Source organism: Saprolegnia diclina (assembly GCF_000281045.1).
Source record: "Saprolegnia diclina VS20 unplaced genomic scaffold supercont1.71, whole genome shotgun sequence".
Classification (NCBI taxonomy): domain Eukaryota; phylum Oomycota; class Saprolegniomycetes; order Saprolegniales; family Saprolegniaceae; genus Saprolegnia; species Saprolegnia diclina.
In genome coordinates, this window is record NW_008246138.1 from 256,712 (window position 1) to 270,213 (window position 13,502).

At 58.3% G+C, this 13,502-nt stretch overlaps 6 protein-coding genes across 6 annotated transcripts; 3 read left to right on the forward strand and 3 right to left on the reverse strand.

Annotated features, from left to right (window-relative positions):
- Nucleotides 1-27: 27 nt before the first annotated feature.
- Nucleotides 28-2,509, reverse strand: SDRG_14448 (ribonucleoside-diphosphate reductase large subunit). Its single transcript, XM_008620577.1, has one exon. It carries the CDS (start codon nt 2,463-2,465, stop codon nt 93-95), a length of 2,373 nt encoding a protein of 790 aa, XP_008618799.1. The 5' UTR covers nt 2,466-2,509; the 3' UTR covers nt 28-92.
- Nucleotides 2,510-3,981: 1,472 nt separating this feature from the next.
- SDRG_14449 (hypothetical protein) lies at nt 3,982-4,722 on the forward strand (the record flags this gene model as incomplete). Its single annotated transcript, XM_008620578.1, has 1 exon — nt 3,982-4,722. The coding sequence occupies one exon, from the start codon at nt 3,982-3,984 to the stop codon at nt 4,657-4,659; it is 678 nt and encodes a 225-aa protein (XP_008618800.1). The 3' UTR covers nt 4,660-4,722.
- Nucleotides 4,723-4,746: 24 nt separating this feature from the next.
- SDRG_14450 (hypothetical protein) lies at nt 4,747-5,865 on the reverse strand. Its single transcript, XM_008620579.1, has 3 exons — nt 5,570-5,865; nt 4,967-5,520; nt 4,747-4,923 (listed from the first exon to the last, which is right to left on the reverse strand). The coding sequence occupies exons 1-3, from the start codon at nt 5,740-5,742 to the stop codon at nt 4,805-4,807; spliced, it is 846 nt and encodes a 281-aa protein (XP_008618801.1). The 5' UTR covers nt 5,743-5,865; the 3' UTR covers nt 4,747-4,804.
- A 53-nt stretch (nt 5,866-5,918) lies between these two features.
- SDRG_14451 (hypothetical protein) lies at nt 5,919-6,569 on the forward strand. Its single transcript, XM_008620580.1, has 5 exons — nt 5,919-6,121; nt 6,163-6,199; nt 6,245-6,315; nt 6,357-6,387; nt 6,438-6,569. Exons 1-5 carry the CDS (start codon nt 5,991-5,993, stop codon nt 6,513-6,515), a joined length of 348 nt encoding a protein of 115 aa, XP_008618802.1. The 5' UTR covers nt 5,919-5,990; the 3' UTR covers nt 6,516-6,569.
- An 8-nt stretch (nt 6,570-6,577) lies between these two features.
- Nucleotides 6,578-6,955, reverse strand: SDRG_14452 (hypothetical protein; the record flags this gene model as incomplete). The annotated part of the gene is made up of 1 exon (XM_008620581.1): nt 6,578-6,955. One exon carries the CDS (start codon nt 6,953-6,955, stop codon nt 6,578-6,580), a length of 378 nt encoding a protein of 125 aa, XP_008618803.1.
- A 1,300-nt stretch (nt 6,956-8,255) lies between these two features.
- Nucleotides 8,256-12,728, forward strand: SDRG_14453 (hypothetical protein; the record flags this gene model as incomplete). The annotated part of the gene is made up of 4 exons (XM_008620582.1): nt 8,256-8,569; nt 8,610-9,201; nt 9,248-11,409; nt 11,477-12,728. 4 exons carry the CDS (start codon nt 8,256-8,258, stop codon nt 12,726-12,728), a joined length of 4,320 nt encoding a protein of 1,439 aa, XP_008618804.1.
- Nucleotides 12,729-13,502: the final 774 nt, after the last annotated feature.

A 13,502-nucleotide genomic window follows, 5' to 3' on the forward strand; every position in this document is an offset into this window, starting at 1 on the left:
GGACGCAACAGACGACGCAGAGCCAAGGGACCGAGCATAAAAACAAGCAAGTCGCGTCGATTGGGCTGTTTAAATACGCAGCGGCGACGCGCCTACGCACCGCACGACAAGCACTCCTCTTCCTCGTCCGGCTGCGCGGCAGTCGGCGCCGGCGCGGCCGTGGGCGCCTTGCCGGCGTTGGCGGCCTGCTGGCGCTTGATGGCCGACTGGTCGACCGTGAACTGGATCGCATCGGCCTTGGGGCGCGAGCGCATGTAGTACATGCCCGTCTTGAGGCCGCGCTTCCACGCGTAAAAGTGCATCGACGTGAGCTTGCTCACGCTCGGGTCGGCGATGTGCACGTTCATCGACTGGCTCTGGCAGATGAACGCGCCGCGGTCGGCCGCGAGGTCGAGCACGACCTTTTGCTTGATCTCCCAGACCGTCTTGTAAATGTCCTTGATGCGCTTCGGGATCGTCGCCACGTTCTGGACGCTGCCGCGGTCGTGCAGAATCTGGTTGCGCACGTCGGCGTTCCAGAGCCCGAGGCCGATGAGCTCCTTCATGAGGTACTTGTTGACGATCGTAAACTCGCCAGCGAGCACGCGGCGCGAGTACATGTTGCTCGTGAACGGCTCGATGGACTCGTTGTTGCCGAGGATCTGCGCCGTCGACGCCGTCGGCATGGGCGCGAGGAGGAGCGAGTTGCGCACACCGTGGGCCGCAACCTGCGCCTTGAGCGTCTTCCAGTCCCAGAGGTCCGTCGGCGAGACGCCCCACATGTCGTACTGGAACTTGCCCTGCGAGACGGGCGACCCGGCGTACGTCTCGTACGGGCCGAGCTCCTTGGCGATCTCCATCGACGTTTCCATGGCCGCGTGGTAGATGGTCTCAAAGATCTGGATGTTGAGCTTCTTCGCTTCCGGCGACTCGAACGGGAAGCCCATGAGGATGAAGGCGTCCGCGAGGCCCTGGACACCGATGCCGACCGGGCGGTGGCGCATGTTGCTCTTGCGCGCCTCTTCGATCGGGTAGTAGTTGACGTCGATGACCTTGTTGAGGTTGCGCGTCACAATCTTGGACACCTTGTGCAGGTTCTTGAAGTCAAAGTCGCCGTCGGTGACAAACTTGGAGAGCGCGATGGACGCGAGGTTGCACACCGCGACCTCGTCCGGGCTCGTGTACTCGATGACCTCGCAGCAGAGGTTGCTCGACTTGATCGTGCCGAGGTTCTGCTGGTTGCTCTTCGAGTTGCACGCGTCCTTGTACAGCATGTACGGCGTGCCCGTCTCGATCTGCGAGTCGAGGATCGCAAACCAGAGCTGCTGCGCCTTGATCGTCTTACGCGCGCGGCCCTCCGACTCGTACTTGTGGTAGAGCGCCTCAAACTCGGCGCCCCAGCAGTCGTGGAGGCCCGGCGCTTCGTTCGGGCAAAAGAGACTCCAGTCGCCGTTCGACTCGACGCGCTTCATGAAGAGGTCCGGAATCCACATGGCGTAGAAGAGGTCGCGCGCGCGGTGCAGCTCGTTGCCGTGGTTCTTCTTGAGGTCGAGGAACTCGAAAATGTCGGCGTGCCACGGCTCGAGGTAGATCGCGAACGAGCCCTTGCGCTTGCCGCCGCCCTGGTCGACGTAGCGCGCCGTGTCGTTGAAGACGCGGAGCATCGGGATGATGCCGTTGGACGAGCCGTTCGTACCGCGGATGTAGCTGTTGGTGCTGCGGATGTTGTGGATGTTGACGCCAATGCCGCCCGCCCACTTGGAGATGCACGCGCACTGCTTGAGCGTGTCGTAGATGCCTTCGATTGAGTCGTCGCGCATCGCGAGGAGGAAGCAACTCGAGAGCTGCGGGCGCGGCGTGCCGGCGTTGAAGAGCGTCGGCGTCGCGTGCGTAAAGAACATTTGGCTCATGTACTCGTACGTGTCGAGGGCGCCGGCAATGTCCTCCTTGTGGATACCCACGGCGACGCGCATGATGAGGTGCTGCGGGCGCTCGCAGACCTTGCCGTCGACGCGGAGGAGGTAGCTCTTCTCGAGCGTCTTGAAGCCAAAGTAGTCGTACTCAAAGTCGCGGTCCGAGATGATGGCCGAGTTGAGGAGCTCCTTGTTGGCCATGATGATCGCGTACACGTCTTCAGCGATGAGCGGCGCCGGCGCGCCCGTCTTGGCGTGCTTGTTGTTGTAGAAGAGCTCGATGTTGTCCGAGAAGACCTTGTGCGTGTTCTTGTGCAGGTTCGAGATCGAGATGCGCGCCGCGAGCTTGGAGAAGTCGGGGTGCTGCGTGGACTGGTAGGCCGCGGTCTCGGCCGCGAGCTCGTCGAGCTCGGATGTCGTGACGCCCGCGTAGACGCCGGCGACGACCTTTTGCGCGATCAGAATCGGGTTGACGTAGTTGGGGTCGAGGCCGTAGCAGAGCTTGTTGATGCGCGCGGTGATCTTGTCGAACTTGACGTCCTCGCTGCGCCCATCGCGCTTGACCACGTACATGCTGCTTCTTGGTCGGCGGCGGCAAATGCGGAACTGACCCCTCGTTTTGGCGCGATCGGCGGACCTCTATATAGTGATATCGCTTCCCAGAGGCACTGGTCCTGACGCAGCGCTAATTTTGGCGCCAAGAAGATGGCGCCCGCGCCTTCGGAGCGGTTCGCGCTCGAAATAGCATGCTACCAAGGGCGATGCAGTCGTCTCGTCGCGGAGTCGATATCTAGTTCTTAGTCGAATATCGAGTGTGCGTGAAGCCGCCAACGTTGATTGACACTGCGGCGTTGAGCCGCTGGATTTGTCCTGCTGCTGCTGGACGTGTAGCAAGGCGGCGGGCGTTTCGGCAACGGGCGTTTCCGCGGCGAATCGACCCCGAGTTTCCCGCCTGAAGCCTGAGGTAGCAGCTGGTGCGAAGCTCCTCGCTCGCATTGGGCAGAGCCACGTCCCGCCACACGCTCGCACGCCCAGATCGGCGCCACGGAACGGGCCAATCGCAGCGCACGGCGCCCAAGTGGCTTCTTGAAGGAGCCTTGCGAAGACGTCTGTCTGAGCGAACCGTCGAAGAAGCAACTTCTCATGTACTTCATGTTATCTAAGAGCTTAGTCGATCTTGCCGCTATGATGAACGTAGAATGTTGGAGAGGTTAATCCAGACCCGCTGGACTCATGCGGGCCTGACAAGTGCTCTCCCCCCAGCGCAGCCGTACCTTCTACGTGCTTTTGACAGATCCAGGTCCCGTGACCTCAGTGTCCACTCGCCCGAGGGCGAGCGACGATAGTATGTTTAGATGGAGGAGTTTCTCGTGTGAAAGAGGGCTGCGTCTGGGGCTTTGCTCTAGCAGCGCTGAGGAACCGGACGTGCCATGGAAGGACGCGCCCGTGCCCTCGTCTGCCGTCGCTTTCGACTGAAAATGCAAACTCGGCACTGCCACAAATCCACCGGCTTCGAAAAAACAGCCAATCCGACACAACCAAAGATTTCACCAACTAAACGACTAATATACGAAATGACTAAGAGACTAAACGACTAAGAGACTAAACGACTAAGTGACTAAACGACTAAGAGGTTTAAATGCATTGGCAACTCCGTGACTAAACAACTAAAACCAAACGATTAAACATTGGAGCAACTGAGAACTGCGTGCGCTTGAATACACAGCTGAAAGAAAAGATGAGGCATTTGTGCAAGTCGACGCTGATAAGAAGTTATGTAACCTCTTACAGCAGCGCCGCTCGAACGGCGGTCGTCGAGCATTTCAACTGGTACTCCCGCAAGGAGTTGGCACCTTTGGAATCAATGTCCAAGCATTTCTACTCGAGTGCTCAAAACCAAGTCAAAGCCCGAGACGTGCGCGTTCGCCACGAGTTCGCTCGTCACACGAACGGGCGAGTGGAGACGCGGGGAAGGTGCGATGACAAACAACAACCAGGATTCGTTCTGTGGGAAAAAAGATGCCGACGGTTGGCAGATTCTCCGACCATGCAGCCCAAGGTGATGACCATCATATTCTGATTGTCCTCGATGCACTGGATCAAAACACTGCTTGTGCTCGTCGTGGCGCCCGTCGTTAGCCAAGAAGGCGCTTGGTCCATCAATGTCAAGTTGACTAACTCGCTCGTGACCAAGTACTTTGACGTAATCAGCGCATCGTCGAGCTACCTCAACGCAACCTCCGACAAGATCTGCACGACTGCCATATCGACCGTCGACACGCAGCCCGTGTCGGGCACCAACTATCGATACCACGTGAGTGGTTGCGTCATCAACACCGTCCCGACCGCCAACCGCACCTGCTCGTGCTCCACGAAGACGGTTCAAGCGTACGCCGTTAGCATCTACGAGCCGTGGACGACCTCTCGCTTCATCACGGGTGTGGAGGTCGAGCAGTCGGCTGTCGTTCCAGGCCGCACGTCGTTTGGCCTCGTCGTCTCGAGCAAAGCCATGGCCTACTACTACAAGGCCTTGAACAAGGCGCATCGGAGCAACGCCACCAACTTTCCCAATCTCTGCGCAGACCGTTTTACGAGCCTCGACATCATAGCTGACGACATGTACACGCTGCATATTCAAACGTGCGCCGTCGAGAGCCACGCCAAGACCGGTCCCGGGTGCAAGTGCCACGGCGCGTTGCTGACCAACTACGCCGTGACGCCGTGTCGGGCTTCTTGCGGCTTTTACAGTGTTTCGGTGGACGAATAAGGTTGCACAACAAACGTAATTGGCACGCAGTTGAATCCAGCGCCTTCAACTTGTGACTTCGAACGAGTCGCATCGACGCTTGATCAGTGCACGACGAAGGCTAGGGTTTACACGTTTGTGATGGGACTAGGTGTATACTATTGCATTATTGCGAGTGCTTGGGAATGCTGTTGGTCTCGAGGAGTCGCTGGATGCCGGGGACCAGCGGCCGGTTCTTGTGGTACTCGACGCGGCTGTAGGTCGTTAGAACCATCACCACCGAACCTACGCATCGATGTAGATACAAGCAAAGACGATGGCAGCCAACCTCGGAGAACGTCGTCGGGCACACTCAGAAGCGTCGACCACGGCGTCCCGTCCGGCGCCAACGAGCCCGTGGGCCACAGGGTTTCGTAGCAGCCCGCGAGGTAGACGGCGACGGCGGCAATATGGCGCGGCTTGTAGCGTAAGCACACAGTGCTCTTGGATGTGTCGTTGATGAAGCTCCACGCGGCCTTTTTCAAGGCCTTGGTGTTGGCGTCCGAGACCGCACCCGCTGCGTTCAGAGCGGCTGCGACAAAGTCTGCCACGAACGTGTACGGGTGTATGACGTTGAGGTCGTACGCAAGCACATGGAGGAGGATGCACTCGGTGAAGAGGATGGTTTCGGTCTCGGCCTCGACCGTCGGGTTCGTCGGCATGATCGGTCGGATGCTCTCGGGCAGCTTGGCGTCGTGTGTGAGCTTCTTGCGCTGAGCGAGGTAGTGCTTTGTGTAATCGGGGATCTTCATGTAATGCTCTTCGACTTTGGCCGCGAGGAAGAGACACGTGGCCGCGATGCGCCAGGCGTCGTAGGCCTTGTAGGACTGGACGGCGAAGAAGCTAGAGGCAGCATCATGAGACGCGCGCACACTGGCATGATGTAGCGCACCGGTGGAAGAAGATCTTGCCGCTAGCTATAGACAGGGGCGGGAGGCGAAAGATCGCGCCCATCTTCTCGATGAACTCGCAGCAGCGGATGCGGTACAAGTCCATGGTATGGCGCGGGACGCCGTCCCGGCGCGACGGACTGTCCATGAGCTCTTGCTCCGAGAAGATCCACATGTACAGGAAGAGATTGTCTCGACGTCCGATGATGCCACGTACCGTCACCGTCTCCTGGGTTCGTCGGCGGGCGCTCGTCCTTGCGCACCTCCCAAGCTGCTGCCAATTTGAACGTAGTCCGCCACGCCGGCATCCGATTGGCTAAAAACAATTCTTCTCAGCCAATCCGGATCGCTCCACGCTTAAAACGAAGTGATTTTGTGCGAATCCGGCGCCAGCGGCGAGGGCTTCGATAATCGACAAGCGCGATGCAGGGCCGGCGTGACCACCGGACGCTCCTGGTCGTGCTCCAGAGCATGCTGGGCATGGAGATCACGATCGAGCTTAAGACGGAGCGCGTTCTCACGGGCGTCGTCGAGGAAGTGAGCCAAGGCATGGAGTACGTCGGCGACGTCGACAGTGGCACTCATGCTCGCATAGCGTGCGCTTGAGCCACGTGCGCCAAGTCGGACCCACGGTGCGCGCTCGCTGGAGGCTGTAGCAGCTCACTTTTTGGGCCTAGGGAAATGTGCTGGACCTCGACGAGCTCTTTGTGATGGGCCGAATGATCCTCTACGTGCACATCCCCGACCGGTACGCCTTGCTCCTCCTCATGTGCTTACTCAACCGCCTAGGATCCACATCAACACGCACATGAAAGACTACGTAGGCGCCGCAATGGATCATGGTGCAGAGACCTCATGTGCGTCGTCTAGGTGCACATGGTCGAGCGCAACAAGAAGATGTACAAGCGCGCCGTGCGCAAGCCCACAGTGGTCAAGCCAAACACATAGTAATTTTGACGCAAATTAGCCATCCAGACAAGCGAGCTGCTGGGTACAACGACACGAGGGTCCTAGACGGGGGTGATGCTGGTGACGCTGAGAACTTGCATCCACGGCGCGTCGGAGATAGCGACGTCGTAGGCGGTCGGCGCTGCCGGGCACGTGCAGTCGGCGCCCGAGTCGGTGGCCGAGGGCACGGCGCAGCCTTCGACGTGGAAGATGTAGTTCATGCCGCTCACGACCTGGGCGGAGACGCTCGTGACGGTGGTTGCGCACACGAAGAGCGTGGCGTCGGCGGCGTAGCTGGTAGGCGATGAGACGGCCGAGTAGTACGTTTCCGCGAGACCTTCGGTAATGTTGGTCGTGTTGTGCCAGCCACCGAGCATCGGCTGCGCTGTGACGCACGCGGGAAGGAGCGAGGCGAGGGCGAAGGCGAGGAGGCGGACCATGGTAGTACTTGGGCTCTTGGTGGTGATTTGGAAACTGAGCTCTGCCATCGTCTCGACGTCGGCGGAACCGAAACATCCAGCGGCCGAAAGAAAGCCGTTGCAGAGTCATGCGTTGCAGTCAGGATCTTTGGAAGGACGCGAGCGCATGGGTTGGCCTCTACGCTTGGCACAAGTAGAGCAGATGGCTTATGCATGAGATCCGAGGAAGTCGGAGCTTCGAACCCGTGACGCGTCACAGGGAGCACCCGCTCTCGCCACACTCGAACGACGGTTCAAGTGATCGTGACGCTACGTCCTGACAGCTGAGATATTGACTATCGCAAGCGAAGTGGTCTACCACTGGCGATAAATATGCACAGAGAAGTGTCGGGGCGACAAGGCGCCATTGACAGCGTCGGTTCAATGCAGCCGAGGAACCAGTACTATGTAGTCGATGCGCACGTCGCGAACAAGAAGGGCGCATCGTTGCAATAAATTGGGCGGCCGATCTGGCCACTTGCGCCGGCGCACTGGCCAACGCGAGGAAGGGGTTCGTCGTGATCCTGCTGGCTTTTGCGCACGACGTGTGAGTTTATTGGCATGAGGTTTTTCCATCGCGCGCTGCATCTCTTGTTCTCCAAGTGCTGGCCATGCAGCATGCAGACCCTTGTGGCATTTTGTGCTTTTGGTAGAGACAGCCATGCAGTAAACGCAGCGCACCAGATCTTGTCGCTGACCGTCCGGAAAGTGGTGCGATCAAGTTGAGGCGCTCGATGGGCTCGGCGACTAGCGACTCTTGCTGGCTGCACTAAGTTCTTGGCTGCACCTACAAGCGCGTCATACTCTAAAAGGGCAGCCGCTCGAAATGGTTTTGCAGTGCACAAGCAGACGTGTCCGAAGCCTCCGCAGTTGTCGACACCTCTGCCTCGTTGCATCCAGTGCACTGTCCTGTACAGATACTATCGTACGTCGAGAAGGGCTTGGCAGGGTGGTGTTCAGACGAAGCAGCATTACTCTCCGTTAGCTTGCGGGGCATCGCGGTCAAAACGCCCTGCAACGAATGCAAATACATATACTGGCGATATGCACGTGACGCAAATTTACGAATAGCTTCAACAAAGACAAAATCACGCCGGTAGAAAAGCGCAAAGGACGTGAACCGCGTTGAACCATGGTCCCACAAGCATCGGCTGTCTGAAAATGAGGGAAACGGTTCCTGGATTTCGCACCAGTCGCGGCTTGCGCAAACAGCAGCCACTGAAACTGCTAAAATGAACTCTAAAGTGCGACAAGATGGACTCGTCCCCGTGCGCTCGACACCATGGCGCCACTTCGCTGGGCTCGCTACGTTGGTGTCTCGGTCGCTCTCAGCGTCTATTGCCTCTACTTCTTTGCGCTGTACCTGAGAAACGACTACTTTTGGGTCGAGTTTGAGAGCAGCAAGATAGCACTCCAGACCATCTTCAACAGCGCACTCACCCTCCACGGCGACACGGCGACCACGCCCTTTAACCTGTTCACTCCGCAGTACGCATATGACGCGCAGCACACGGGGTATGGCCGTCTCCTGTTGCATCAAGACCTCACGACGCTCCCGGCAGCTCTCGCTGCCCTACGGCGTCTCAGCGTGGCGCGGTTGACCTCTTACCCACAAAATACTGTTGGCTCGACCTAGAGAGGCGCTGGGAGATGGCAGCGTCCCGACCCCAGTCGCATACGTTCACTGCTTTGACGCGATTATCGTGTCCCAGTTGCAGACAAACGTTGCCTTTCAAGCGCTCTTTGAAGCCATACCAAGATCGAGCAGTTGGTCGGCGACGCCACTTTCGTGGCAAGGACCCAACCTCTACTACGGCGGAAGTCCCCTATGCGGCTACAGCCGCCTCCAGTCGTTTGCCCAGGATTCGTTCAACCACGACGATGAGTGTAACATACCGTCACCGATAAGGTTCACGTGGACGCCGCTGAGCGGACTCTTTGCCGTCGCTTTTGGGAACGTCTCTAGCGCCAGTGACGTGTGCAGTCACGCCGACGGCAACCGCGATTGTCTTGCGTACGTCAAGGCCCTCTTGAGTGCGGCCGCGCTTCTGCCGCCGATGCCTGATCCACCAACAACTCTTGCAGCTCTCGACGTTCGCATCATGCAAACCCTTGCTCCGTCGAGCAACGCTTCCAACATGCGACTGGAGACACCGCTAATAATCAGCGACGAATGGGCACCCTACGGCCTGCTGAGCTTCTATGACTGGGTTCACAATGCCCGAGAGGTCATTTCCGTCGAAGGCGACGTGAGCTCCATGCACCTCATGTCAGCTTGCGCGTCTCCCAGGCCCCGCGCCGTTGCAAAGCACGTCTCTCAGCGTGTACTACTGGTACATTGCCGCGGCCTCTTCGGTGATATTGAGCCTCTTGGCTGTTGCTGTTGCTGTCGTTTGGTTGCTGCAGCCCTCGAATCACGAGGTGCCACTTTTGCACTTGAACCGTATCGTGTCGTTCGTGTACCTCAACCGCGGCCTTCTCATCTCGCGCGGTCTCACAGCGTGCGTCTGCCTTGGGAGTTCTGATGTTGTCTCGGTCGCTTCCAAAAAAGGTCTTGTGCAGTTGACGCTGCGGCAAAAACCACTGCACACGACTTGGCTACTCGCCGGCGAGACCCTCTGGCTTGTGTACGTTGGGCAAGAACTGCTCCACCCTCTCACGCACGGCAGTACCTACCTCTCGGTCACGAGCTGCCTCTCGTGGGTACTGGTCGCAGCTTTAGATATACTTGTGCCCCTAACCGTTGAAGCTACACTCCATCGCAGCTGCTTTGCCGTCGACATGACCACGAATGTCCAATGCGAAAGCGGGCACGTGCGGATCGGTGACGCTCAACGTGTTCTGACCATTTTTGCTGTCCACATGGCCGTCATTCTCAGCTCAACGGTGGGGCGAATGGTGTACCGGCGATGGAAAAGCGGCCGCTGGCTGGAACTCGAGAACCGCTCGTTCGTGCTACCATCCAGTGTCCTGCGACACCTCCCGCTAAGCGACGGCCGGACCTTCTTAAGTCCTGCTAAAACTGCCGCGCTCTGCGGCGTCTTTTGCTTGCCCAATAACCGCGTCTTTGACACAAAGCTCTGGCTCACTCTGTCGCCAGATACGTACATCCGACGTGCGACGGTACACGAGCTGCCAGCTGTTGGGCGAAGGACGCTTCCGTCGCTAGGAGCTAGCCCTGTGCCTACCTCGTGGCTGCAGAAGAAGCTGCGACCCGTTGCACTTCTCTTCGGCGGCCTCTACCTCGTCGCAACACTGTCGAGCAACGTTGCGTACCTCGCGATCGCCCAAGCGTACATGGCCAACGACTTTTTCTGGGCCGAATTTTACGCTTCCGGCACGTACGCGTTCGTCGCCAACACCTTCAATCGACAACTGATTCACTCGTCCACTGAGATGCTTAGTCTCAGTGCCACGTCTCTTGTCGACTACAGCACCCTCTACAACGACTCGACGACGCAGATTGCGTGCCCTGCGACTACGGCCCAGCGAGTGCTCCACGATCCAAGCGTTGTGACGCTCCACACGGCCGTCTCTGGTCTGCGGTCTATGGAACCATGTCAGCTGCCGTGGCTGTTTACTCAATATTGCTGGCTGGACCTTGACCAACGCTGGGCGATGGCCAGCACTGCAGCTCGGCAAGCGCGGTGTGCGTCCTCGATGGCCACCAACGGAGCTGTCTACTTGGAGGTGCCGCTGCGCAACATCAATGATTGGAGCCGCTGGGAGTGGTGCTGGGGCTCTTCGTTTGCTTATGCGATACGCGCCGACCTTGAGGCATCGTTGCGTGGTCGGTCCTTTCTCTCAGAGCTGCAACCTGCTTCGTCGTCGTTGTCTGTAGCCGGTGAAATCGTCTACTGGGTTGCCCATGGCATCTCTCGCTTCGACCTACAGTACCAGAACTACAAGACGATTGGGTTCCGCGAGGCCTTCGTGATCGAGAACGCGCTGGGTTTGAAGCACGCGCTACCTCTGAGCCAAGTGGCGTCGCACTTCCACCCGGCGCAGCAAACGTCAATGCGCATGTATTGGTCTTTCGCCAGTGACCTCTGGGCTGTCAGCACCAACACGACTCGCATTGGCGGGCGTAGCTTGCTTTCGTCAAGTGCCAACTTCGCCTTCACCAACGTTTCGAGCGAGCAACTTTTGATCGACAACGGCACGCTAGCCGCGTCGCCGACGAACGAGTTGGCGCTACTGCGCTCGTCCCTCGGGCCATTCAACGCTGTCGACATGATATTTCTCCTGCCGCCAGCCCGTGCTATGCGCCTCTACGCTGACTTTACGACGGCGATAGCAGCGCTCACAACGTCCAACCTCTCGGCCCAAACCGCGTACCTACGATTGCCCATCACGGCACTGGCGACCGAGGCGTCAACGCACATCCCTTCTATAAGCACGAGTGGCGACAACAACCAGTGGACCCAGCCCTTTGCGTTCGGCGGGAGCTTACCGAATGGCAACGCGACATTGTCTTATGCAGTAAGCCCAACCAGAGACCAGATGCTTTTTGCTGTCGTCGGGCTTGTGCCGGACCGACGTTGTCAACTGCGCCTCCGACTATGCGACAATCGCGGCCTTTGTCGCTACACACAATGCCAGCTTGGCCCCCGCCATGGTCTCGAGTGCTTCAACCGCCGACGCAATGACGGCGCTTGGCGTTAGCGTGCTGCAGTTTGCCTACGTCGGCGTAGGTCGCGCACCCGCTATGCTCCAACAACCGCTCTTTGGCTCCAGCGATGCTGCGTGGACGTTCTATGGCTGGCTTCTGCTCTGCGAGTGGATCGATGGCCGGCGTGAGGTCATACGCTTCGATGGCGACCACGGAAGCCTATCTGTCATCAGCCACAGCGTCAGCGCGGTGTTAATGACACCCGACGCGTCTCACATCCCACACACGTACAGCTATAACTTTCTCCAGGCACTAGTGTACGTCTCTACGGTTCTGGTCGCGATTGCTGCCGTCGTGCTCGTGTACGCCCTCGTCGCCCGTGGGCGCATCGACGGCCGCAACCTCTTTGAGATTAACCGTTCCGTGGGTATCGCCTGGATCGGCCGCAGCTTCCTCCTCGTGCGCAGCGTCACGGCGCTCTGCCTCCTCAACACACAGACGCTGCTGCTCGCCCGCCGTGGCGAAGGAGCCCTCTTGAACGCGGTGTCCGCGCCGTGGTACAACCAGATCTTGGCGGCCAGCGAAGCTACATGGCTCGTCTACGTCCTCAACGACGCTTTCAGTTGCATCACACAACAGTACACAGCCACGTACGCGCCAAAAAGTGCGCTCCTGACGTGGGTCTGCACGGTGCTTCACTCTGTCTTTTCACCACTTGGCGAGGTCGCGAGCCTCTCTCGGCAGTGCGCTCTCGTCGACATGGACAGCGGTCTCGAGTGCGTCAGTGGCCGCATTCCCATCGGAAGCTTCGACCGACTCCAAACATCGATTCTTATCGTACTGACCTGCATGGCGTTAACGTTTGGCTATGACCGTTGGACGCCAGCGCCAGCTCTCGCGCTGCCAACTCTCGTGCTCAATTCGCAGAGTTTCTACGCGCTTTTTCTCGATGTCTCGGAGGGCGAGTACCTGATCGACTGTGCGTCCGCGGCCATGGCCGGCCTCCTCACGCTGAACTACAGCGGCACGTGGCACATCCTCGACGTCAAGGCGTGGCGCGTCGTCTCGATCCCGGCAAAGTCGCACGGAGATGACCTCGAAGCGAAGCGATACAAGTACTACGTGCCGCTCTGTCAGATCTAGCGGTCAAGTGGACGTGAAGTGACGCCCGATCCCAATAGAGCGCGACATGTGTACAAGAAGTAGCCTACGCGAAACACGAAATCACGACAACAAACACGCTTTACCATGCAATCGAAAACCAAACAGAAGCTGAAGCGTGCGTCGGTGGTGGTCCGTTAGAACGTACATGTACGTTTCGGCCAACAGCACCATGTTGGTTGCGTGAGCGCATTCGGCTGAAAAAGATCGCACTCGTCGCAGCACAGCTCTGGACCACGCTTGAGCATGTTGAAGAATACACGCGTCGTATATCAAGTTAGCAATGTATTAACCAAGCCGCGGATACGAGTTTTTTTGCTCGTCGTCAATGATAACCTGTCTTATGCTGCATTGTCATCAAGGAGGTTGGTTACGATAGCGTCCACAGCGGCAGCCATACCGCGGTTGTTTGACAAGTCTTGCTGCCGGTGGAGCTGCAGGTAGAAATCGGCACTGAATATGCGTCCTGCTTGCTCCAACTTTTCTATTGCTTCCTTGCGGCCCAAACAGAACCCTTTGCCCTTGCGAGCCTGAGCCGCGTTGGGTGGGCTTTGATGGCGCCACATACCACTGCGCAGAGCCCCGTTAAGCGCTTGACATGACAAACCATCGCACCACAAGCCAGAAAAATAACTGGAACATCTTCAAGCATTTGTAAAAGAGAGGCTCAAGACTATATCATCCATCGCATCCTTCCTTTCAAATGGCATCATGACTCGTGATGCCGCAAATAGTGCAATTCGGCATCACTTTGGA